Raw genomic sequence first — 24,589 nt, 5'->3', positions numbered from 1 at the left:
AGAACGCTAGGTCGGTGTTCCTCTTCTTCGCGGTGACGTTGGTCCTAAGAAGGTCGAGCTTGACGTCCTGGTTCGTCATCAACGCCAGCCACCTCGCGTCGGATTTCTCCTCCCTCTTGGCGTCGGCGATGCACTGCTCGATCGACGATTGCAGTCGTTCAACAGCGGGTGCTGCGTCCCTCGCTGCCTTGGCTCGTTTGTTGCCATTAGGGCGCCCTTCTACCGCCGCTGGGGCAGACGCGTCCGGGTTGTAGGCGTCCTTCACCTTGGCGAGAGCGAGCCGGCACTCCGTCCATTTCTCGCACAACTCGATCCTGGTGAACACATGAAGGAACTTGAACTCTTGGTCGTTGTTGCCCTGGCGAAACATGTTGAACATCCGAACCATCTGCACAGCCAAAGACAAAAGTGTCGGCGAAGTACACGGTGAAGAACTGGGCCGGCGATCGATGGCCATACCTGACCCTTGATGTTGGCGCCGCTTTCTGGGCGAGCCACGATCTCCTCTTGAATCCCATGCCACTTGTTGCAGGGCCCTGGATGGTCGCCCAATGGTTCACCATGGCCTTCTCGCCGCGGTCCATGTGGATGTTGGCGAAGTCGGGGTCGACCAACTTGCGCTCGTCGAACGCCGTCTTGATCCTTCTCCAGTACGTGTCGTTGTTGTGATTCGAGCCGGTGATCGGGTCGATGCTGACGGTATTCCATGCTTTGGCGAGGCACTTGTCTTCCTTGGACGTCCATTTGACGCGAGGCTCGCCCGGCCTGGCGTTGGCCGCCCGCTTCTTCTTTCTCCCTTTGGGCGCCGGCTCCACCTCCGCCGGTTCTTCCTCCTCCACCTCTTACTCGGCGTCGTCGAGCTCGTCCTCTAGGTCGACGGCGGCGTCAAGAGTTTCGTCTCGCGTGCGGAACCCGAGGCACGAAGCGGCGGTGCTCGAGCCGCTCGTGATCATCTCGTCCATGTCGGCGTCGGTGCTGCTGAAGTGTGGTGCCGAGCCATGTGCGAAGGGCAAGGCACTACGGCGCAGGCGAACTTGAGTAAGTTGGTGATGAGTAGTTGTACTGGGTGTTGAGGCCGGCGGCGAACGCGGGGGAGGGATTGCGCGGGTCGTGGTTGAAGCCTGACGGGGACGCGCGTGATGCCGCACCATGCAGGAAGGTGATGTTGGGGTTGAAGCCGCCATGCGCGTCGCCGTCGGCGTAGTCAGGCAAGGGCGCATACCCCCATAGTGGCGGCGAGAAGCTGGCTCCCCCACGCGGCTTGTGGGCACCGGCCGGCCTGTTGAGACGGAAGGTTTACCATCCCCGCGCGAGACACCTCCTCCTACTCCGCCGCCGTCGCGTCTCTGGCCTTCTTTATGACGAGCCTGTTCTGCCGGTCAGCGGTGATCGCCTCCCGGCGATCACTGGGCGTTCGACAAGCCTGGGGGCCTTGCCATCGGCGCCCTCGGCTTCCTCTACTTTGGTTGGACGGAATCGGTGGCTAGGCGAGGGGCCGCATACTTTTTCGACAATATGGCGGGCGGATTTGGGGGAAAGAATTGCGAAAGCGACTAGGGAGAAGGAAGACGGCACCAGGGAAATGGAGGGAAAGGTAAAGAAAACGACGGAAATTCGGCCGGTATGGCCCCCGGTGCGCGGTTTTCGGCCCAACCCGAGTGGTTTGCGGCCGCTCTTATCCCTGCTCCACTCCACGTTCTCCGCATAGGACGTCACCAATTCGCTCGACTATCTCTCGGCCGCCGCCGCCGAACCAATCCTTCCATCAGCCGCGGCCGAGCCAATCCTTCCCTCAGCCGCCCTCCATTCCTCGCATCACGTCTCCACGCGCTACGTGGGCGGCATTCTGCTAGGCCAACCATCAGCCGTGAAGAACACAGACGTCTAATGGCGCCGCAGCTCCTGGGCTACTACTGGGTCTCCTCCTGGCCCCGGCTCCCGCAGGTTCCCCCGTGGCCCTGCGCATCCCACGCCCATCGCCGGGTGATATGCTTTGGGCCGCCCCGCTGCCGCGCCGGCGCAGTCAGGGTGTTAGCGGAGGTGGACCCTGCGCTGGCCCTGGACCGCGGTGCGAAGGCGTTGGAAATCCAGTTTCCGACTGAGGAGGACGGTGTGGGGAATGAGGAAGACGGCGAGGCAGTGGACGAGAGGGAGATGATGAGGCGGATGCGGATATCGCAGGCGAACAAGGGGAATACGCCGTGGAACAAGGGCAGGAAGCACAGCCCAGGTAGGATTGCACCCTAGTTTAGGGGGTGTTTGGTTCCAGGGACTTTTTTGTGTTGGGACTAGAAAAAGTCCATAGCAAACCAAACAGGGTGGTACTTTTTGCTATAAGTCCTTAGAAGCACTCCTTGAGAGTCTTTTCCAAAAAGTCGCAGGGACTAGAAAAAGTCCTAGGACTAGAGAATCAAACACCACCTAATCCTTCAATAGTAACTTTTGTGAATTTTTTTGATTAAAATGGAAGAAAAAGAGGGAGATTGGTACTGGTAGGTGGAAACCGTGTGATAGCAACGTGAGAACTCAACATGCCAACGGCCACCTTTTAGGAAATTCATGTAGATGTTCTGTTCCAGAAAAACATGGGATAACTGCAACGATGAAGGTTTAAATGGATCTAGTAAATGGCTTAGATAAGAGTTGCATATTGATTTGAGGAAACGGTAACGCCTTATTAAATTTAACTTGCATGTGCAGAGACGCTCCAGCGGATTCGGGAGAGGACACGGCTTGCTATGCAGAACCCCAAGGTGAAGTCATGTAAGAATTGTTGTTGCTATTTATATGTGGTGTCATGTCTTTTAATCCCTTGGTATTTGCGTAGTGTTACTTGAGCTAACTATTTCATAATGTAGGATTGTAGATAGCTAATTGAATACATTTAATTAATAGCAATATTGCTACAAGCTAAAGTTGTTATCTTATATTGGATCAATTGAATGCCTGGGAACAATTGCATTTGGGTAACACATGGTCTCTACCTCTTAAGTTTGCATCCTCTGAGGAGATCAACCATCTCTAACTAAACTGGACAATACAAACACCCTTATGTCTTGGGGTGCTACAACGTTCTGGAGTTGCTTTATTTCATGGTGTAATAGATTGTCACCATACAGCTTCTATGTAGCTGTTTGTTTTGCAATGCAAAGGAAGGGTGAAAAATTTCAGGACAGTGAGTTGGATAGATTATTGAAAAAATGTACGTTTTCGTATGCTTGGTTCCACATTTCTGGCTGTGGATACGTACAAATGCAGACATCATAGCTAGAAATCTGGCATGTTTGCAATGAAATGTTCATCCAACCACATTTTATTTTGAGACACTCTCTAATTTATTGAATCATATGCTGATCGGAAGCAGTTAACTTGGAATATTCATACCATCATTTCTCTTTGCTTTCTACTGGGTATGTTTTGCAACCTTGCCAGGTAAAGCATGCTGAATAGTATTCATAAATGGTTCCAGGGCATCTAAATTTACTTATCACCAAAGAACTAGCCATGTACAGGGGTGCGTGGAAGCTTGCTATCCATGTGCCAGAACCATGAGTTGGTTGCGAGATCTTATGGGTTTCACCTCTAGCCTACCCCAACTTGTTTGAGACTAAGGCTTTGTTGTTGCTGCTGCTGCTGTTGTTATGTATTGAAGTATGTATTAAGATGTAATTTTCCTGAATTCGTTTGCTATAGTTCTCTTTAAAATTGGGATCTTACATGAAATATGCAGTAATATGTCGATATGTTGCAGCAACACGGGTACTGCATGGCTGGTAATACAGATACTTCTACATATATAGTTTGAATTAAAACCACGTAGAGTAATTTGGAACGGAGGGAGTATATAATGGGAAATGATTATTGTTATTATTATTGGTTTAATTACTTATAAACTATAATGGTGTGGTATTACAAACTAAACACACATGCCATAGCAGGCACAAATGTAACACTTGGTCCAACCGCAAAGGACCAGTGGGTGCATTAGTGTAAGGTACTAGGTGTGATCCCTATCAAAGCCTATATTTTTCTTGCATTATTTACTTGGCTCATTAATACTGTGTCAGTATGTTCAAGTTTTTGTCAGAAACAAGTTAATGCATTGTTTAGCTTGGCTAAAGAGATTGCTGTGCAGGTTAAGAAAAAGCTGATGAATCTCGGACATGCTCAGAGGTAGGCCCTTACTTATTCTTAAGATTTATGTAGTACATTGATAAAACATTAACTATTATCGGCAAGGTATTTTTCTATGTTCTTGTGCAACGTCTTACTAAGGCATCTCCAACAGAAGAAGCTTATATGAGCACCTAAAAAAAAGGCAGCCCGGTGCATGTTGCTCCCGCTTGCGCAGGGTTTGGGGAAGGGTCCGACCGCCTTGGGTCTATTGCACTGGGCTGCCCCCCTTGTTTTTTTAGGTGCTCATATAAGCTTCTTCTGTTGGAGATGCCCTCAGTAAGAAGTTGCACAAGAAAATAGAAAAATACCAAGATGAAGCACTCACGTAAGAGCCATAGTCTCCAACGCACATAATAAATCCATGGCGCTTGGACCATTTAATTTGAACCAAAAGCCCACCTAAGCGTCGCCTCTAAATCAGGCACTCAACACCAACTATGTGACCGGGATTGGAGAGCAACGGCTGGGAATTTATTCCCTAGCGCCCATTTGTAGCGCCGTGTTGAGATGGCCTGAACCATTATCCTCCATAAGTATAACACCCTGTTGTGTGCTGTGCTTTGTAATGGTGGGTTTAGTCCCACATGGTTTACTTTAAGATGTATTAGAGTTGTGAACCGTACCAGCTGGATTGACGCCCTTAAGAGTTGCAAACTATACCAGCTGGATTGACGCCCTTAGAGTTGCGAACCATACCATCTGGATTGACGCCCTTAGAGTTGATAACCATACCAGCTGGATTGACGCCCTTAGAGTTGCGAACCTTACCAGCTGGATTGACGCCCTTAGAGGCGAACCATACCAGCTGGATTGACGCCCTTAGAGTTGCGAACCATACCAGTTGGATTGTCGCTCTTAGATTGCGAACCATGCATGACTTGATGAAGTAATTGTTGTTGTTTTCCGCCACATTTAGAGACTCTTAAGATATATGATTGTGTTCATGGAAAATAATACTTTTGTAAGTAAATGTCTCCTTTTTTGTCCTTGCTTGCATTGTAAAAGATGTGTTAGCAATTTTGGCCTTTTGGTGATAAAATAATAATTGTTATGTAAACATTTTTAATACGAGTATCAAAGCACTTCTACATCAACATGTTCTCTATATTTTATTGAATATTTAAATGCCGACCACACCTATTAAACTAAGGAACAATATATCTATCAGTGGTGTGTGATGAAAGCCTACTAGATTTCTTCGCACATGTGTGCTTCCATTTCACCTCAATTATTGATAGCCGTCCGATAAAATTGTGTGACATCAGTGACGGTGCCATGGCCTAGGGTTGCCTTTTGCCACCAAAAGTCGGCCCATCAGATTGGCACAGGACCCCTAGGTTGGTATACGGCCCCGGACTCCAAATGTAGCTCTCCAGAGCTCGTGTTGTCAACTCATGAGTTTGGAAGTTGACAAGCAAGCATGATGACCTACACAACATAGACACAAACGAAAGAATGTGGGCACGTGGTACATGTACACATCATCCATCATGATGTGTATGTGCATGTGGGAGTTAGCACAAGATATGCAAGTAAATTTGATGCACGATAAAAGAATACGATATCCATGATGCAATGATACTTGTTATGCTCAACACACAGGGGACACAAGGTGTAACGAGTATATGATGCATCAATATTAATATGCATAGCATTCATATGAATGTAAAGCACATTACACACACAATTATGGGAGCATGCAAAGTAAAAGATAGAGCACTCTAACATGTATGAGGATACTATGGGGGTGTCCTCATGGGCAATAGTATAAGCATGGTTGCAAGCAAGACAAAGACTTGAAGTAAAACAAGGAGAAATTGAACAACATCTAAACAATGCATGTACAAAGCAAGTTGTTCATGGCATGACATTTGAAGGGAATTGCTCAAATGATGCAAAGGGAGCACGCCAATATCATCAGAAGATATGCAAATACCATAGAGCAAAAGCTTGTCATCTATGCTATATTCACAACTCAAGTTGAATTTAATGGGGATGGCATAGTCATTGCAAATATTTGAATTTCGAAATCTCATTCATAGCATATGACCAAGCAAGAGGGTTATCAAACATGATATGATATATGAAGTTATGACAAGATATCATATGTAGCATGGTATCACAACTACTCAAAATAACGTACTCATCATCACACATATCATAGATGGGTGGCAAATCAAAGCATGTAGAAGGCCTAATAACATGTGACATAGTAATAGGAGCGTCAATATCATGCAAGCAATCCATATCCACTAGAGGGACATGCACATCACCATCACCTATTTTGTTACCTTGGGAGTCCCACTCATGTGAAGTAGGTGTGGTGGAAAAGACCATCTTGTGGCCAATGTCATCATCTTGATGGAACCATGTGCGGGGTGCATCTTCTTCCACCATGGCCATTGTCTTGTCCAAAGGAGGGCCGAAGTTGTTGAGGATCGAGGTGTTATCATCCATGAGACCTAGCACCAAAGGAGAGGACACAATAGAGGTAGAGGTTAAGTTGTTTGCATTGCAAATGGCCTAACATGACCTATCGACTACCTCACTCAACTCTTGTGGTTCATTCTTTCCCTCAAGGTGGATGGACCGCACTCAAACTCACATATGATGGAGTCACTCAAGTGATGGTGGTGGTGGTGGTTGTGGCTCTCCTCACATAGGAATTGGGGCATCAACATATGTGGGGCTAGTGGTGAACTCTCACTCTCAATATGCGTGCACATATCTCTGAAGTCGCACTATACGCCGCCATAGTTGAAGGGAAAATCCCATCCTTAAGCATCTCGTCACCGTTGCCAAGGATGAAGGTCCTAGAAGGTGGCACATCATCACTCGCCTCCATGACCGAAGGGAATATCCCATGCTCGACCATCTCACTATCGCCTCCAAAAGTGGAAGCTTGTTCCTCGCTCGCCACCAAGTCACTTGCCTCCAAAGTATGGTCCTCGAATGGGTCCATAGTCATAGTTGTCGTTGTGCTGTCTTGAAAAAGGGTCATGATGACAAAGCGGGATGGCGGTGAAGTCGAACTTTGGAGCGTCATCTCGGAGCATTGTGGCGTCGGGCTTGGACATCTTAGTGGAACTATCCTAATACTCGCCGTCTTGGAGCTTGGTCGTTGAAGTGTGCATGGGGTCGAGTAGCCTTGGCCTTCTTGATTTCTCCTTCCGCCTTGAGAGCAACATTGTAAAGGTTGTTGATAGACTTGTAGTTATTGAGCGAGGTAGTTTTGGCAATGTCGTCGTTCAATCCCGCTTTGAAGTGGCACTTCATCCATTGGGGTCGTCCTCACCGACTCGTGGCAAGGCTTGCTGAGATAAGTACTCGTCAAGGGACTTGGATCTTGTGGGGTGTTCTCCAATTTGTGACGAAGATGTTTCGAGTATTTGGATGGCACAAACTCTCGCCCTATAGCCTTCTTCATCTTGGACCAATCCGTGTGGTATGCCTTCGAAGGTAGGTGAAGCCGCCTTGTCAAAGCGTAGTAGTGGAAGTGTCTTGTGGCGCTCATCACTTGATCTTCGGATGGGACTTGATGGAGCTTGAGGTAGTCGTCCATTCTTTGCTCCCACACGAGGTACTCTTCGAGGTCATGAGTCCCATAAAATAGTACTCCCTCCGTCCGGAAAAGCTTGTCCCAAGCTTGTCTCTCAAATGGATGTATCTAGCACTAATTTGGTATTAGATACATCCATTTGAGGGACAAGCTTTTCCGGACGGAGGGAGTATCTCGTACTTGGTGTCGAAGTCGAGGTAGCTCGTGGGAGTAGTGGATTTGAGATTGGGAAGCTTCTCTTGTCCATAGTCTTGAGGTGCTTGTCGATGTCCTAGGATGCGTTTGGTTACCTGCATCGTTTTTTGCCCTTTGCATACTTGTCCCAGTTGGGCTTGGTTGAGCAAATGCAGGCAAAAAACCAACATCTGCATGTTAATTGGTTGCATGCATCCCCTCTAGCCTGCATGGGCCGAAACGGAAGGCAGGCTTTTTGGTTGCCGATCTGTTTCAGGGGAAACACAAGTCCGGTTGTTTGGTTACATCTAGGACAATTGTGTGGTAGCCTCCTCCTCGATGTGGTGAGGTTATCAGAGGCACACATTGGAAGGTAAAAACAAAACTATAGCAACCAGAACAAACTTAGGCACGCATCAAAGTCTTAACCACACATAGAAGTTTGGCAAAGTACTTAAACAAAACTGCAACACACATCAAAGTCTAAACCACGCATAGAAGTTTAACATAGTACTTCAACGAACGGGCAACATGAGCTCATTTAGGCGGTCACGGCGAAGGCGTCATCGTGCTTCTTGCACTTGGTGACCACCTCCACGCCCTTGTCGTTGAAGATGATCACCTTCATGGTGTCGGGGGTCAGCAACTTGAACGTCACCATGTACCCGATCATGATCTAGTGAACAACGGCGAAGGTGGCCCGACCCTGATCAAGGGTGACCCTGTCGTTGACCACCCTCACCGTGACCCTCCATGCGCACCAGGTGTTCGTCTTGAGCTTGAACTCTGTAGGGACGGCGGGGAAGTGCTCGTGAACTCCAGAGGCATTGGCAGACTCTCCAGCTTCGGAGCAAGGATAACCTTGCAGAAGTGGCTTGGTCCTGACTCCTCATGGTAGTGCCCGTAGTTACTCCGCTTGGCTGTTGGGTGTTCCTGCACCGGCACCTCGACCAGTGGCGGCATGACCTCTTTGCCCTTCTCCAATGGTGGCACGGCCTCTTTGCCCTTCTCAATCTGCATTATGAACAACACAGTTTTTTTTAGCTTAACAACATGCAATTCAAAGGTCAGCATTCATTCCTATCGGCCTAACGCTCCTATATTTACCCACATTACTTACCCAGCACCGCACTTAAACCCTCTCTGTTTCACCACCTCTCCTCTTCCACCTCTCTGTTTCACCACCTCTCCCTCGACATGAACTCCAACTCCAACTCTAACCCCAACGCTTTCCCCTGGGGCATTGGATGGAGGGCCTTCTTCCTCGGGTGCTTGCTCGGCGACCGCGCGAAGTTCGAGAACATCATGGAAGTGTGCTTGAACTTCAGCAGCATCGAAGACATGCACAAGGAGGCCGTCGCTGTGATTTAGAAGGCTACGGCGGATGAGTTGAAGACACTGATTCCTGACACAGACAAGGGCGCAATGTCAGTGGACATCCTGCGCTGGGCCATGAATCAGGCAGACTCCGGCGACGCTGGGCAGAGGGCAAGATGGGTGAAGTACAGGGAGTACAAGGCGCCTCAAGACCAGCGTGCCAAAGCGTACTGGACTAGGACATTGGTGTCGCCAAAAGAGGACTACGATGCGGTGCAGATGGTGGCCAGGGCGCCAGCGGCAGGCGACCGTGCAAGACCCATCGTTCTTGACGAAGACGATGAGGACGAGACTGCGGGTGCTGGTATGATGGAAGAAAAGAATATGGCTACCTCCTCGGCCCTGGCCCCTCGACGTGACTCCAAGGTCTTCGCGGCTAGTTTGTACCTCAATCCCCACCCCTGATGTAATAAAGAATGACCGTATGAACCCTAGAAGCTGTCGGTGCAGAATCGATGGATTCGAGTGTTCATCGACAGTGTTGCCCCTAATCCAATCCCACACCCCCGATGTGTTCAATCCCCTCCCTAACTCTTCAATCATGTGCACAAATCAAATCTACCCCGAGTCGAAAGCAGTAAATCTAGAGAAAGGGCAAGGACTTACCGCCATGGCTGATGCACTCCCATGGAGTTCTACAGTCGCTCCGGTGGTCGCCACCATCTTGGATCGTTCTATAGTCGCTCCGGTGGTCGCCGTCGTCTTGGATCGTCCTGCAGTTGCTCCGGTGGTCGCCGTCGCTGGTGTGAGTGGGGAAGAGGGGAGAGAGCGGTGAGGAAGGGGGGGGGTGGTGGTGAGGGTAATTTATGACGCGACTTCGGGAAACAACGCGATGTCTCGAGACCGCATTCACGCGTGCAACCACCCACGCCCACGTGCCTAAGGTAGCACCGCTCGGGCCTGGTTCCACAAAAACGACCGATTTGAGCGTTCCTCTGGATGCAGGCCCGAGGTGCTTTAAGTTTCGTGGGGTCAACTTTTAGATATGACCTGATCAACCAAACAGGTTGAAAACTGCCCGCGCGGGCTTGGGTGGGCCTAATGCAGGTAACCAAACGCATCCTTACTTGTGGATGAGTTCGGTGATGGCCTTGTCATCGCACCGTCTTGATGTAGAGGTACTTGACTTATTGTTCTTCTTAGTGGAGTTGCCATGGCCACCATCATTCTTACTGCTTGTGTGGTACTCTCTCCTAGAGTGATAGCGATGAAGCTTTTGAGGCTTCGTTGCAAGTTCATCCATGTTTGCCCCACCCTCCCTATACATGATGGCACTAGCACAAAAAGTAAGTGGCTAAGGAAAGAACAATAGCATGTTAAGTTCTCCACTCCTTGGATGAAAAGGATCGAAGATCGTCCAATGTGTACCAATAGAGCAAAATGCTGTTGATAAGTGTTCTCGAACGCACACCTACAAACTCACAACAAGGCTATATGTGGAGCTCGGTAAGGTTAGTGCACCAAATTCAAGCAATAAGTGATCAATATATTGAAATGATTGGGCAAGATCCAAATGAACTCAAAGCAAGTTGATCTCAAGATGTGGAAGGAAAACAATAGGAACACATAGGCAAAGATAACGGGCTTGTGCAACCGAAGGAATGAGCATACAAGATAAGACTAAGCTTGTGTTGCACAAACACAAGGAGAGACACTAGCTTGATTGTATGCAGAGGCCAACAGATTCGTCACTTGGCACCACTCTACTGATTCACAAACTTGATGTTTTCCTATATGATAAATACTTGCACATCAATAGCTACAAAATGAGCCCATGAACACTCAAATCGGAGTCTGGATCTAAGAGTTATGGCCAAAACGGTGAAACAACCGCAACAGATTTCCAGTGGGTCGGACAGTCCGGGTTGGAAGCCAGACAGTATGGCTTGAAGGTGAAAACCTTTTGTTTTTAAGGTATAGGGTAGCTGGACAGTCCAGGAACCTACCTAGACAGTCCGGGGGAAGGGTGGACGTCCGGGTAGAAGGCCAGACAGTCCGGGGATCGCAATTCAGGGCTGTGAACTTGATTTTTGGGTGGAAAAACTTGATTTATCGCTCGAGATTGATGGAAAAAAAAAAGAATTGGGCAATGGGAATGCAAAGGAAGGTAGATCAACTAATATAGCAACTAGTCAATTCGTGGCAACCTTGCTCGTGATACCAAATGATATGGGACCAAGTCCTAATTGTGCCCAATCTTCATGAACTGGAGGTGGATTTGAGGAAGAACGCGAAGAACACAGAGGAAACATAGGGAAAACTAATTAAAGATACACATAGATAGATCCTTGATCCAAATCATCAAAAGAGAGAGATGGAACAAGATAAAGCTCTTCCCCAAGTCCTAGGACAAGGAGGGCTTGAATTCCATGGAGGAATTTTCTCCACAAGTGGAGGTCTTGGTACTCCTATGGAGTCATCCCCTCAAGAGGTCTTCATCTCCTTGAGAGGAGCCATCTCCATGAAGGGGTAATCCCACAAGGGGAGGTACATGACTTAAGCTCTATTGTCTTTTGTTCTTAGCTAACCCTAAATCTAAGGTGGAGAAAGGCTATATATAGTCCTAGGCACGAAGGGTAAGTGAGGAGGGGATACATGGCCAATGGGCCAGATCTGTGCGCAGGCTCGGGTCGGACAGTCCGGCAGATGCCCGAACAGTTCGGGGACTGAGTTTCTCGGGGCGTCGGGCTGGTGTAGTCGTCGAACGGCTGGCGCGTTCCAGGGCCAGACAGTCTGGCTTGGATGCCAGACAAAATGCCGGACAGAAGGTCAGATGACCCTTTCATCCAGCTTAACGTTTTGGGTACTGATGCCCGTAGGCATCAAGCCAGACTTTCGGGATGATGTCCAGACAATCCGGCAGCTGATCTTCAACAGCTCTTCTCCTTCTCTATTTGTGGCTGCTTCCAAGCTTCCCTTGCGGATGGTGTAGGCGTACTCTCGTGCTTGCACTCCTCGACATGTGTGAAGTACCACTCTGGCTTGGATGCCGGACAATCCGGCTGATGGCCAGACAAAACGCTGGACAGAAAGTCAGAGGACCCTTTCATCCGGCTTAATGTTTTGGGTACTGATGCCTGGAGGCATCAAGCCGGACTTCTGAGATGTTGTCTAGACAGTCCGGCAGCTGATCGTCAGCAGCTCTTCTCCTTCTTCTCTATTCGTTGCTGCTTCCAAGCTTCCCTTGCGGATGGTGTAGGCGTACTCTCGTGCTTGCACTCCTTGACATGTGTGAAGTTCCACTCAAACCTATGTATGCACAAGGGAGGAGGGTCAAGCAGTATACCGTCCTCGAAGGGGTCAAGTAAACACAAGAAAAAGAGAAGATTCACCTTTATATGTATGATGTGGGAGATATGCGTGTCTTTGACGATGGGGCATACGACATGGTGATATCCGGAGGCACCCTCCGCACCAAGGAGGTTTATGTGTCGCAACCATTTGGTTTCTTTGTCACTTGAGAAGAAGGAAAGGTGTTGCGACTATGAGGGGGTACTGTACTGTGCCAAGCCCTGCGTGCATGTAAGGCATGCCTCATGCCTCACTGAAGTGGCTTGGCTTCGAGCAGAGCGCCCATGAGCACGATGTACGGACGCGTTCATGGCAGGGTGTTCTTGCTCATTGGCATCAATGTCTACCATCTAGTGATCACCAGATTAGGCACCCGATTAGACCATGATGAGATCACCCGATTCACGGAAGAAATGAAGACGGAATTCCTTATAGGTGATCTTGAGCTCATCTCCTTCTACATGGGATTGAGTTACACCCAAGGCAAAGATGGGACACTTTGAATCAGGGGAAGTCGTCAGGCGTCAGGCGTATCCTTGACATAGCTGGGCTGAGGAACTGCGATCCCTCGTCCACACCCATGGAGGAGCGACTCAAATTGAGTTGTGAGAGCACCGCAGAGGAGATTGATGCCACAACATACCGGCGGATCATTGGAAGTCTGCAGTACCTCGTCCACACACAGCCTGATCTCGCCTTCTTGTTGGGTTGCATGAGCAGACTCATGGAGCACCCCACGGTGGAACACATGAGCGCTGTGAAGCAGCTGCTACGCTACAGCCGGCATGATTGACTATGGTCTCTCCTACCCACGTAGTTCAAAGGACGCAAAACTGGTTGGCTTCTCGGACAGCAATCAGACCGGCGACATCGACATAAGGAAGAGCATGTCCGGAGCTCTATTCTTCCTCAGTGGCAGCTTGGTAAGCTGGCAATCTGCGAAGCAGCGAGTTTTGGTTGTGTCTTCCTGTGAAGTAGAGTACGTTGCTGCAACAACGGTGGCGAGCCAAACCATCTGGCTGGCACGGTTGCTTGGTGATATGAAGGGGAAGAGGGACACCATGTCCGTGCTGGCACTCAGCAAGAACCCAGTTTTCCATGAGCAGATCAAGCATACCAACATTCGGTATCATTTCATCCACGAATGTTTGGAGAATGGGAGCAACTCTGCTGATTTCTTTGGCATCAAGGACCAGCTCGCAGACATCCTAAGAGCACCTCTAGGAGATCCGGTATAATCTGTTACTGCAAAATCGAATCGTTTTAGAGTTCCCCCTATTTCGCGGGAATGTGAAGGTCCTGGCAGAACATATCCGGTATATTTCATACTGCAAATTTTAAAACGAGTTCACGCTACAAAGTTCGTCACACAACCGGAGTCATACATAGCTAATACAAACTTCATACTACAAACATAGGTAACATATCATAGATCTTATCTTAATTGGCTCAAGGCCTATGCTAAAACATATCTCCCTAATTTCGAAAGTAGACTGCCTAGCATGGAGATTGGGGATCTCATCCCATGATTGGGAAGTGCCATGGTGGGGCCATGTACTTCTGTGCATACAGCGTGTACTGATTCTTGGTCTGACTTATTATTCTGTTGGCAAGTTTGTTCCTCAAACATAGGGATGTTCAAATGGCTTGAGCTTGACAAGCTACTCGAGCTTGTCTCAGTTTCGGCATGATTCAAGTGTTTGCACATGCACTTCAAGAGATGGAGCGTGGCCTACACAAGCTCATGCACTATAGCGAGCTGATCCAAAGAGCTCGTTCGCTTGATTTCTCAATGTTTGCACATGCCACTTCATATTTCCCTCGGCCATATCCAAACCTGCAACTGTGCCACAACCCACAAGTCTAAACTCTGAAGTACCCAGGAACCTAACTTCAAAGCAAGAATATTTAGTGCTTAAATAGTAGTGTAATAAGTTAACTGCAGTTCTTTTTTTTCAAAAAAAAAGTTAACTGCAGTTCCTTAGTTTCATGATTTCTAGAACTACCCACATCGATTTAATTGTAGTAATTGCTATTTTTTGTTTGTACTTAATACAGTGAAGAGACCAAAATTAAGATATCATTGGGAGTGAGGCGTGGGTGGAGCTTGCGTCTACAGAAGCTAATGGTTCAGGATGGCTGCTTTGTGGAGTGGCGGGAAATGATAGCAGATGCAGCTAGGAAGGGCTTTGCTGGTGGAGTTGCCTTCCAATGGAATTCACATAAAATATTGACTGAGCAACTGCGGCAGGAATGGTTGGAGAAAGTCCAGCAAAGAAGATCAATGCCTAGGCCGACAGGTAATAGAAGAGCGCCAAAAACTCCAGAGCAGAGGAGAAAAATTGCAGAAGCCATTGCTGCGAAGTGGTTGGATCGAGTAAGATTATCTATCCCTTGCTGAACATATTTCATGGTTCTCATCCTCTCATTCCAATGTCTTCGGGGCAATATATGGCTTATTCATATTCCATAAACTAATGGTAGAAACGTTTGATTTTCTTGCAGGAATACCGTGAACGTGTTTGCAGTGCAATTAATAGCTATCATGGAACATCTTCTGGATCTAAAGTACCGCGTAAACAAAGAACTCCGAGAGAACCAGGTGCAAAGCGTGAAAAAAAGAAATCTATTCAACACAGAGCTGTCAGCATGGACGATGCACATGCAAAAACTGCTCCGGTTAAGAGAAAGAAAAGTGCAACTCCTTACAAAGATCCTATGGCAGGTGAGAAACTAGAGATGATAACGAAGATTCGAGCCCAAAGGACAGCACTGGAAATAGAGAAGAAAGAGGCTATTGAAAGAGCCAGGTATGTTGTCTTATTTGCAATTAGAAAAGGGTAAACTGCATGAGGCACATCTTTGCTAACAAATATCAGCTATTGATTTTCCGTGCTTAAAATTTTGTTACTGCACTTTGATGTGTTCTTTCAACTAGACTTTGACTAGTTTTCACAAATATGGAAATAATACAAAATAACCCAACAATGCTGGCTAAGCTTACTTATCCTTACTTATGAAGCCTGTTATCCCAAACAAGTTGGGGTAGGCTAGATATGAAACCCTTTCACGAGGGCTTCCCAGGAGGTCACCCATCCTAGTACTACTCTCGCCCAAATGGGTTTCATACCCAAAAGACTGGCTAGTTTTTACGTTGGCTCGCCAAGCCTATCACAACCCTTAGATATGAAACCCTTTCACGAGGACTTCCCAGGAGGTCACCCATCCTAGTACTACTCTCGCTCAAATGGGTTTCATACCTATGGGACTGGCTAGTTTTTACGTTGGCTCGCCAAGCCTATCACAACCCTCCTCCTTTACCCGGGCTTGGGACCGGCTATGCTGGCTAAGCTCCCCCTTATAATTTCTGTTTGATTGTCGCACTATCCAATGTGTTTAATTTATGAAAAGTAGTCAAAGCTTAATAACAGCCACATTGTCAGACCCTGGATTCGGTACTATTCCAAGTTTAGCGCAATTGCCTACAAGGTATAGAATAGAAGCAATATCCTACCTGCAAAGTGTACTTACGTACATACACGCACTATGACACGCTATGGGGTGAAATGTAATAAGTATCATCATAGAACTCGAACGATAACATTTATAAGGTATGGAGCTCACATGAGCTAATAAGTTATTGTTACAACTAGAGATCAACATGATCCAACATTACATCATTCAACGAAGTGAATAGTCTGGTTATAGGCAAAATATCAAATGTGCCCAAGAGGTTGGAGATAAATGAAAGGCCCTCCCAAGGCTCAGACTGCCACCTGGGACCTTCTATCTAACTCGTCGTCAGTAAGTTTTGCGAAGTAGCCGCCTTCAATGTCGGTGAAGTCCTCTGCAGCAACTTGGTTTGAATAGCAAGGGTGAGTACATGACGTACTCTGCAAGACTTACATTAGATCTACACTGAGTATGCATCGTCTCAAAGTAAAGGGTATGTGGTTTGCTCCTATAGATACACTACAACTTGCGTTTAATAGAGAAAGGAAAGAGAGTGCACTGCCTGTCATTCCACCTTGTATCTCCCATGAGGAAGAATCCGCAAGGCACTCACACCATATATTTTTAAAGCGTCAAAGGGAAGCGAGGCGCTGAGGGGGCGCCTCACTGCTTAAACGCTAAAGCGTAAAGCGTGGCGATGCTTTAGACAGACTCTGAACCTGATGGACAGTAGAATAGTACCATTTAGTGAGACATACGTACCTTGCTTCTAATCCACCAGTGAGCACATATGCATTAGTAGCCATTATTCTAATCCATCCACTAAGCGGTAAGCAACTAGACAACTACTATAAGAGGTAGCAGCAGCACCTAATAGCAGAGGAGCTGTGCATAGCATAACACATAACAGAGCAGGAAAGGCATGACAAGCTGGTGCAGATCTGAGCATGTAAGAAAGAGCAAAGGGAGGGGAAGGGGGAGCAGAGAGGGCAGGAGCCATGCAATTGTGGTTGCGCAAGAGGAGGGGGGAGCTGCTGCAGCCGGAGAAGAGGAGCGAGAGGAGGAAGCTGCTGCCAGAGGAGAGGAGAGAGCTGAAAGCCTGGAGATTTGCACGCCCTGGTTTTGGTTCTCTCTCTCTTTCCTCTCCTGTAACTGTTTCACATGTGAGCCCAGTTTTCCCGCCCTTGTGTTCCCGCCCAGCCCTTTTTTCCCGCCAGAAATCTCTGTTCCCTGCTTGGCAAGTCACTTGGTGCAGGATCTGGCCGACATTGGCATGGCCGACACTGGCGAGAACCAAACAACCCCTTAATGCCCTCGAGAATAGCACACACGGGGTGTGCCGGCGGAGGGAGAGTGGCCACGACACTTCCCATATGTAGCCAGGAATATATAGCCATGTAGCCTTTTGTCTTTACCCCATTGTATAAGGGGTTTCTTGCAAATGTCTTGCACCTGTACATGTATATATATACTAGCCTATGGCCCTGTTGGAATACAAGTTGCATATTCCTAACATCTACCACTTTACGATCCAAATGAAACCCTATGATTCTATGATTTTGATTATTAGTATCTACGTTTCTACGATTCTGATAGTGAAGATTCTATGATTTGCGATCCTACCATCAAAGCTTCGATCCAATTCAGAATCACGGTTCTAACAACCTTGCCTATATGTATGCAACGACTAGCTATAACATTAACAACATCATCATCATCATAAACATATCTCATTCGCAACACAACTAGACGTAATGGAAAGCCCGAACTATGTGGCCCATGGAGAGGTTTGAGGTTTAGGTCTAGGTCGCAAGGGGTCCCATAAATTCCCCAGTGAGAGGTTGAGTAAGCTCGGTCTTGGATCAAGATAAAACTCGGGTCCTAGTGTCGGCTCAAGTGGAACAAAACACCGATTGCATAAAACATGGCCTCCCACCTTCGCCTTCGTTACATATTAACATAAGTATATCCATTGCACAACATAAATGTATCAGAGCCAGGTTCAACTACCCATAGCAGCATCAAGTAGATATTGTTAGGAAATATGCAACTTATATTTCCAGGTGGACCTAGGCCGATATATATACATGTAGAGGTGGTAAATATGCGTGAAACCCCTCATACCTTAGGAAAATAAAACAGGCTATACATGGAAAATAATATAACTCTAACACCACCCCTCAAACTCATGGTGGATCCACAACACTTAGTTTGGAGAGATAAAATCCATGCTCGCTCTAGTTTGGGCCTTCGTAAAGAAATCCGCCAACTGTAACTTGGAAGGCACATACTGAAGAGCAATAACCTGATCCTACACACGAGGGCGCACAAAAGAAGCATCAACACCAATATGCTTGGCGCGCTCATGTTTCATAGGATCGCGCGCAATACTTCTAGCACGTGTATTATCAGACAAGAGTGTAGTATGTGTAATAACAGACACACCAAACTCCTGAAGTAATCACCATAACTAAGTCATCTCTGCCGTTAAAAGAGCCATAGCTCGCAACTCAGCCTCTGCACTCGAGCAGGAAACAGCAATTTGTTGCTCCGTCTTCTAGGCAATGAGAGAACCAACAAGAAGAACACAGTAAGCAAAAAGTGAACGGCGATCCGAGCATTGCTAGCCCATGTATCTGTCAGGACTGGAGACATGCGCCAAGAGCTGGATAAGCCACAGTACCGATTCAGATTGTCCTGAGCCGTAGATCACTGGATGCACGGTCCACATGCATGCCCCTGTTACTTTTATATTCACCACAAGCTCTGTAGTTGCTGAACATGGCGCTATCTTACTTTACAGCTGTTTTTCCCCTTTTAATCCCTCCTCCGGCTTGTGGAGAGGGCATTCTGGATTATTCTGGGCTTGGCCCTTGCAGCCGCCGTGTTCCGGCCGGCGAAAACCCTAGCTGTTCATCCGACGATCTGTAATGAAAATTCCCCAAAAATTCCACCGAAAGCTGAGTGTTTTTCCGTTGTTCTCTGAATTAGTTTGACAGATCAGGCTCGGACCTGACAATTGGTATACAGAGCATATGTTTTCTTCCTCGGCGGCGTGAATCGAGCTCCAGATTCGTCCTGGGCCCCGACCTGGTACGGTGGCGGTGTCTGGCGGCGTACGGCGGCGGTGTCGGGCGGCGGGATTCGTTCGGCAGCAGAAAGGTTGGAGTAGTGGTTTCTGAAGAACTTTTCTTCAGTGCAAAATCCCACACAAGAACGTGAAGAGGATATGAAAGAATTCTATCAGTTTACAGAGTCTGTCAACAAGAATTTTGCAAGCATACAAAGGAATTTCAAGAAAATCCAACTCAGCCTGTACAAAATTACTTCAGGCCAGTCCACTGATGATGGAGAAGAAGAGAGGATGCTCCAGAACTTCCTTCGGGACAAGGCAGTACCTATCTTTCTCCGGGGCGCCCCAAGCAACTGCCCAACAACCGACTGGCCACTGATAAACAGGAATACGAGGAAAAGATGGAAGAATACGAGGAATCACCAGGATAGGCTCAGGTGATGGAGACGGGGAAACCACTGGCGATGAAGGTGATCCCGTGACAAGTGAGGTGAGGAAACCATAGGAGATGACAGCGTCGTATCTACAACAGTCGAATTAGTAGAAGAGTGGGATGGGTGGACAAGGACTCAACATTAGTGATAGAAGTGTTGGGGAAAAAGTGAGGAAAGAGATATCCTTCACAGAAAAGGTCGAGAAAGATGGACCCGGGTAGTAAGGTCGAGAAAGATGGACCCGCCAGTTTGAGAGGTTGGTTTGCTGCGTTGGCGGGGGGGGGGGGGGGGGGGGGGGAGAACATAGGAAACACAACCAACCAAATGAAGTGTCGAATGCCACCTTACAAAAAGGTTGAGACTCCTCAAAAAGACGCTCAAACGAATGCCACCTTACAAAGCAGCAAAGGGCTGGATGTTTATGAGATAGGTGGAAGTGGAAACAGCCTCAGCCCAGAAGTGAGGTGGAATAGAGGCGGCGATCATCAATGCCTGAGGCGTCTCAAGAAGGTGACGATGCTTATGCTTAGCCACACCATTCTGAGCATGAGCACTGGGACAAGAAAACTGAGCAGGAGTACCCTGCTCAGCAAGGACACCATGCAACATCAAACCCGGGCTCATGATACCATGTTTGCATGCTATCTCTATCGTGCAGCCCGTGGGGCTTATATTTATTACATAAGACTTGGGGTACAAGGAAAGGAAACATAGCCAGGTCTCCCTAGATCTAATACTAATACTCCTTAACAAAGTAAACCAGCACTAGGGAGGTGAGTCTCCTTGGCATGAATCTTAGAAAGCGCCTACATAAGAGAATTACGGCCACGAGCAAACAACAGAGCGCGCCATGGATCAAACTCCTTACGGAGCCGAGAAAAGAACTCTCGTAGACGTGATGAAACTCTAAGTTGGACTGGACAGCCTGGCAACACTGACAAGTACGACAACCAGCAGTGCAAAGAGAGTCAAGCGGGTGCTAAATAGCAGAACTCTGTGCGTAGAAATAATGAACAGAAGATGTCGTTGGCGACGACCAATGGCCGGTGCTCGGGTGCGTGAGTGGGCCAGTGATCTATGGCGAACTAGCATGATCCAAGGACGTATACGTCCTCGAGGCTCCATTGGGCACGCTGGTTTGCTTGCCACTGACGTCCGTGACCTCTAACAACGGCGAGCGGGTGACGGCTTGCTACTGGACTACGCGCTAAGTGTCCTAGAGCTACCAAACATTGCAGAAAATAGGGGGCTTTAGTATAGTAGCTCACCATGAACACAACGGTGTGCTTGGATCGGTCAAAGGACATGCGGAAAATAGGGGCCTCTGTAGGTGGAGGCGAGTGGCAACGTCGAGAGAGGGTAGAGGGTGGCTAGGGCTAGGTCGGGGGCAGCTATATAGGCCGAGACGACGCTGTTCAGCCTGTCAAATTGACGTTGCCGTCAACGTGATCGTGCTGCCATACAGAGGTAGGGAATAACCAGTGCGAAGGGGTATTTGGGCCGTGGGCTGTGTGACTTAAAAGAATTCCTTTTTCTTTTTCTTTTACAAAAAATGGAATATCTTCTGTTTAAAAATGTTTTGGAGGTTCAGATGAGATCCAATCTTTATGCAAACTTCTGTGAACCTTCTCTGGAATATATCAAAGCCTCACAAAAAGATTCATAATTTTTGGAATCATGTTTATATTTTCTGGAATGTAAATCCATTTAAAATCAATTTTGGGTTTGAACTAAATGTAGGTGATAGGTTAGGGATTAAATTATGAAACAAATTGGGTAGCCTCTAAGTATTGTAGAAAGGCTATCTGCAAAGTTTGAAAGGCTATCATGCAAAACACCAAAAAGGGAAATGGTTTTGTAATTCCCTAATAAAATAAAATGATAAAAGTAATTATGGTTTGGGTTTGGTTTAATGGGTTGAGGGTTTTAGCTACCTCATTTCAAGTTTAAGCATGACGACATGATGATGCAAAAAAAAAAGCAAAATTTAATGAGGGTATTGTTACTATTGGGAAAAATCAAGACCACATATCTGTGAAAAAGTCTTTGGAAAATCCAAACAATATACATGTCAGTACAAGGTTTGCCCGTCTCCGGTGAGGGAGGGGTGATGATGGTGGCGCGTCTTCGGCTCGCTCCAGTGCTTGTAGTCGTCGCTAGGTGGTCTACAGGCATAGATGTAATTTTTATTATTTCTTGTGTTCTTTGTACTGCCATGATGTTTGATGAATGGATCGGAAGTTTTTTCCGGAAAAACAAAGAATGGGAAGAAAAACATAAGTAATAACATATGAATATATCGCATTAGTGCACTGCAATCACACTAGCAGTTGAATTTTCCGGGGTGCTTTTACTTCATACCTAGTTTACACTATTTCCTGTCAGAAAACTAACATGCCATCTGTACATGCAAGACATTTTAAAATTTAACTGTCTCATTGTAAGTTGTTTTCTTATTCTTTTACCATCAGGTCACTCATTGTAGAAGCCGAGAAAGCTGCAAATGCTCTTGAGCCTGTTGCAGCGAAAATTCCATTTGCTCAAGCATCACTTATAGAAGCTAGAAAGCTTGTTACAGAGGCAAGAATGTCACTCGAAGGTGTTGATGATAATGATGGGCCAGCAGAAAGTTCTTCTGATGATACATTGGATGACTCAGGTGTATCGGAACTGCACAAGTTGGAGAATCAAAATGACCCTATTAAACAAGAGAATAAATCTGTAAATGGAATGAAGTTACCTCCAAGGACTGTTAATGGCATGGATTTCTATTTTGATGTGTCTGCACTAGGTGAAAAGGAACAACTCAGTATGTTTCAGAGGATAGAGAACTCCATGGAAAGAGCTTATTTGCTTCCTTCAGCTTTTTCAACAGCTCAAGATGTGAACGGAAATCTTGGAACAAATGATCTATATATCAGTGAGCAAGTGGTCAATAACGACCAGATCGACCGGATTGCAGCAGATACAACAGAATTTATTTCAGCAGAGCCACTAGAGAATGTGTCCTCACCTGCTAATAAGTCTAAGATGAGATGGGTACGTGGAAGACTAGTTGAAGGAGAAGAATAAACTAGGAGGTCTAAGGAGTCAAATCTTCGGGAGACTCATCATCCGAAAATGCTTAGATTTGCTTCCATTCTGCCAGGATCTGCAATTTGCAACAGGGAAATGCAATACTTGGAAGCAGATGCTCGTTGTTATCTAACTGGTGTCGACGGGATTGATTGGGATGCATTTATTGTTGGTATGTTCCTCCCTGGAAGAAATTGGCAAGCATTCCAGGGAACGGCCTTCTGATGAGCATTGTAATTAGTAGTTGGGACTTTAGAAATTGCCCTCGGGTGTAGTCTGTTTTAGGAGAACTGACTATAAATCATGATTAAGACGATATATTTATGGAATGCAATTCCCCTCTGCCCGTGTTTATTAGGCCCCTCAGACTTTGAGCCAAAGTTGACCATACCGCGTAACAAAATATTTGTTATACGTAACAAAACTATATAAATGGAAACTTCTTTCCAATACGAATCCACAGTATAAATTTTATGACATTCTCTCTGCCCATAATATAAGATGTTACTTACAATTAATAATATATGAGTACATTGGTTGTGATAACATCTTATATTGTACTCCCTCCGTCCCATAATGTAAGACGTTTTTTGACACTATACTGGTGTCAAAAAACGTCTTACATTATGGGATGGAGGAATTAGGAAAGAGTTAAGTATTATCCTTTGCAAATCAAATCTATGGTTAAGGTCAAAGTTTGACCCAAAATACAAGGGGGTGTAATAAACCCCTTATAGAGACCCAAAGTGATAATGATAGCTTAGTATCCTGATAACTTTAGTAATCAAGTGATAACTTTAACATGAGCAGCCTCATAATTATATGATTAGCAGTCTGGTAATAACTACTACATAACAGTCATGACCCAAAGTACAATTGTTATGTTGATAACTTTAGCATTGGCAGTCTCATAATGATAGCTTAGAGCTCTGCAATTTCTTCTCCCCTCCCCCCCCTCTTCCGAGGCGCTCTCGCGAGTGTCGTTGGGAGACAACCCTTGTGCCGCCATTCCCGACCCTCCGCCCCGGCTCCCCATCCCTCGCTGCCGTCGTGGGCGCCGCCGGCCAAAGGCCGCGTGGCAGAGGCGGCGGCGGGGGGGGGGGGGGGGGGGCGGTTTTCCTCCTGCGCGCGAATGGCTGGCGTCGCGGGGCGCCTCCCCCTGCCTGCGGCGGCGGGTCTCGGCCGACCCCTGCTCCGGCGCTCCTTCCCGCGTACTCGTGGCCCGCCGGCGCTGCCTCCTCCTCCCCTCCCCCTGCACTCGTGGGGTTTGGTGGTCCCGGACGTGCTGGCGGCGGATCTGGACATCCCTGCCCAGATCCGGTGGATGTGATGGTCGGCGATGGCGGGGGTTCCCGGCGATCCTGTGGAGGTGGTGGTGTTGTGGCCGGTGTCCACGCTGCTCCGGTGCAGGGTGGCGGGGCTTCGGGTGGATCTGACCAGGGCGTGGAGGCGCAGGTGATGTGGTGGTGGCAGGTTGATTGCGGCGGCGGCCAGATTGTTCTGACGTCGGCTTGTCTGTAGGCTGTCTGTGTCGGCCTTCGACCCCTCTCCTCAGCGTATGTTTGTTTCTCTCGCCGGAAGGCTGGCCTTCTCCCGGCTGCGGTTCATCGACTGTCTCGCGCCTGGTGCCATAGGACCGAGCTCGTCTCGCGCCCGGCTGCAGGACCGGCCCGTCTCACGAACGTCAGCAGAACTGCGCTCGTCTCGCGCACGGTGCAGTAGGACGACTCAATGGAGGCTAGTTGTGGCCGACCTATTGGGTCTCGGTGCAGGATTCGACCAGGAGTGCGAAAGGCGGGTCCTTTCCGCTCGTCTCTTCGGTTGGGGTAGCGGCGGGTCTCGTGTGACTTGGTGTCAATGTCTTGGATTCCGGGGAGGCGACCCTGGTGGTGGGGGCGTGATGCTCATGGGCAGAGCTCGTGGTGCTGCCCGGTTGCCACGGCCGTGTGGGCGGCGTGGTAGCTGGGGTGTGGCGTT

At 47.7% G+C, this 24,589-nt stretch overlaps 1 protein-coding gene across 3 annotated transcripts; it reads left to right on the top strand.

Annotated features, from left to right (window-relative positions):
* The first annotated feature begins 1,656 nt into the window (after positions 1-1,656).
* Positions 1,657-22,966, top strand: LOC109783093 (uncharacterized). Of its 3 annotated transcripts, XM_045233726.2 has the most exons (7): positions 1,662-2,230; positions 2,701-2,753; positions 4,136-4,173; positions 14,636-14,954; positions 15,083-15,179; positions 15,303-15,387; positions 22,009-22,966. In XM_045233726.2, the coding sequence occupies exons 1-7, from the start codon at positions 1,888-1,890 to the stop codon at positions 22,607-22,609; spliced, it is 1,536 nt and encodes a 511-aa protein (XP_045089661.1). In that variant the 5' UTR covers positions 1,662-1,887; the 3' UTR covers positions 22,610-22,966. The 3 variants fall into 3 exon arrangements, with proteins under 3 accessions (XP_020197286.1, XP_045089661.1, XP_045089662.1); XM_020341697.4 differs by having other exon boundaries at positions 1,657-2,230; positions 15,083-15,387; XM_045233727.2 differs by having other exon boundaries at positions 2,050-2,230; positions 2,701-2,763; positions 15,083-15,387.
* The last annotated feature ends 1,623 nt before the right edge of the window (positions 22,967-24,589 follow it).

The sequence above is a fragment of the Aegilops tauschii genome, chromosome 1 (assembly GCF_002575655.3).
Source record: "Aegilops tauschii subsp. strangulata cultivar AL8/78 chromosome 1, Aet v6.0, whole genome shotgun sequence".
NCBI classification, from domain to species: Eukaryota; Viridiplantae; Streptophyta; class Magnoliopsida; order Poales; family Poaceae; genus Aegilops; species Aegilops tauschii.
The sequence above is the reverse complement of the archived record's forward strand: the minus strand, read 5'-3'. Positions and strand labels throughout refer to the sequence as shown.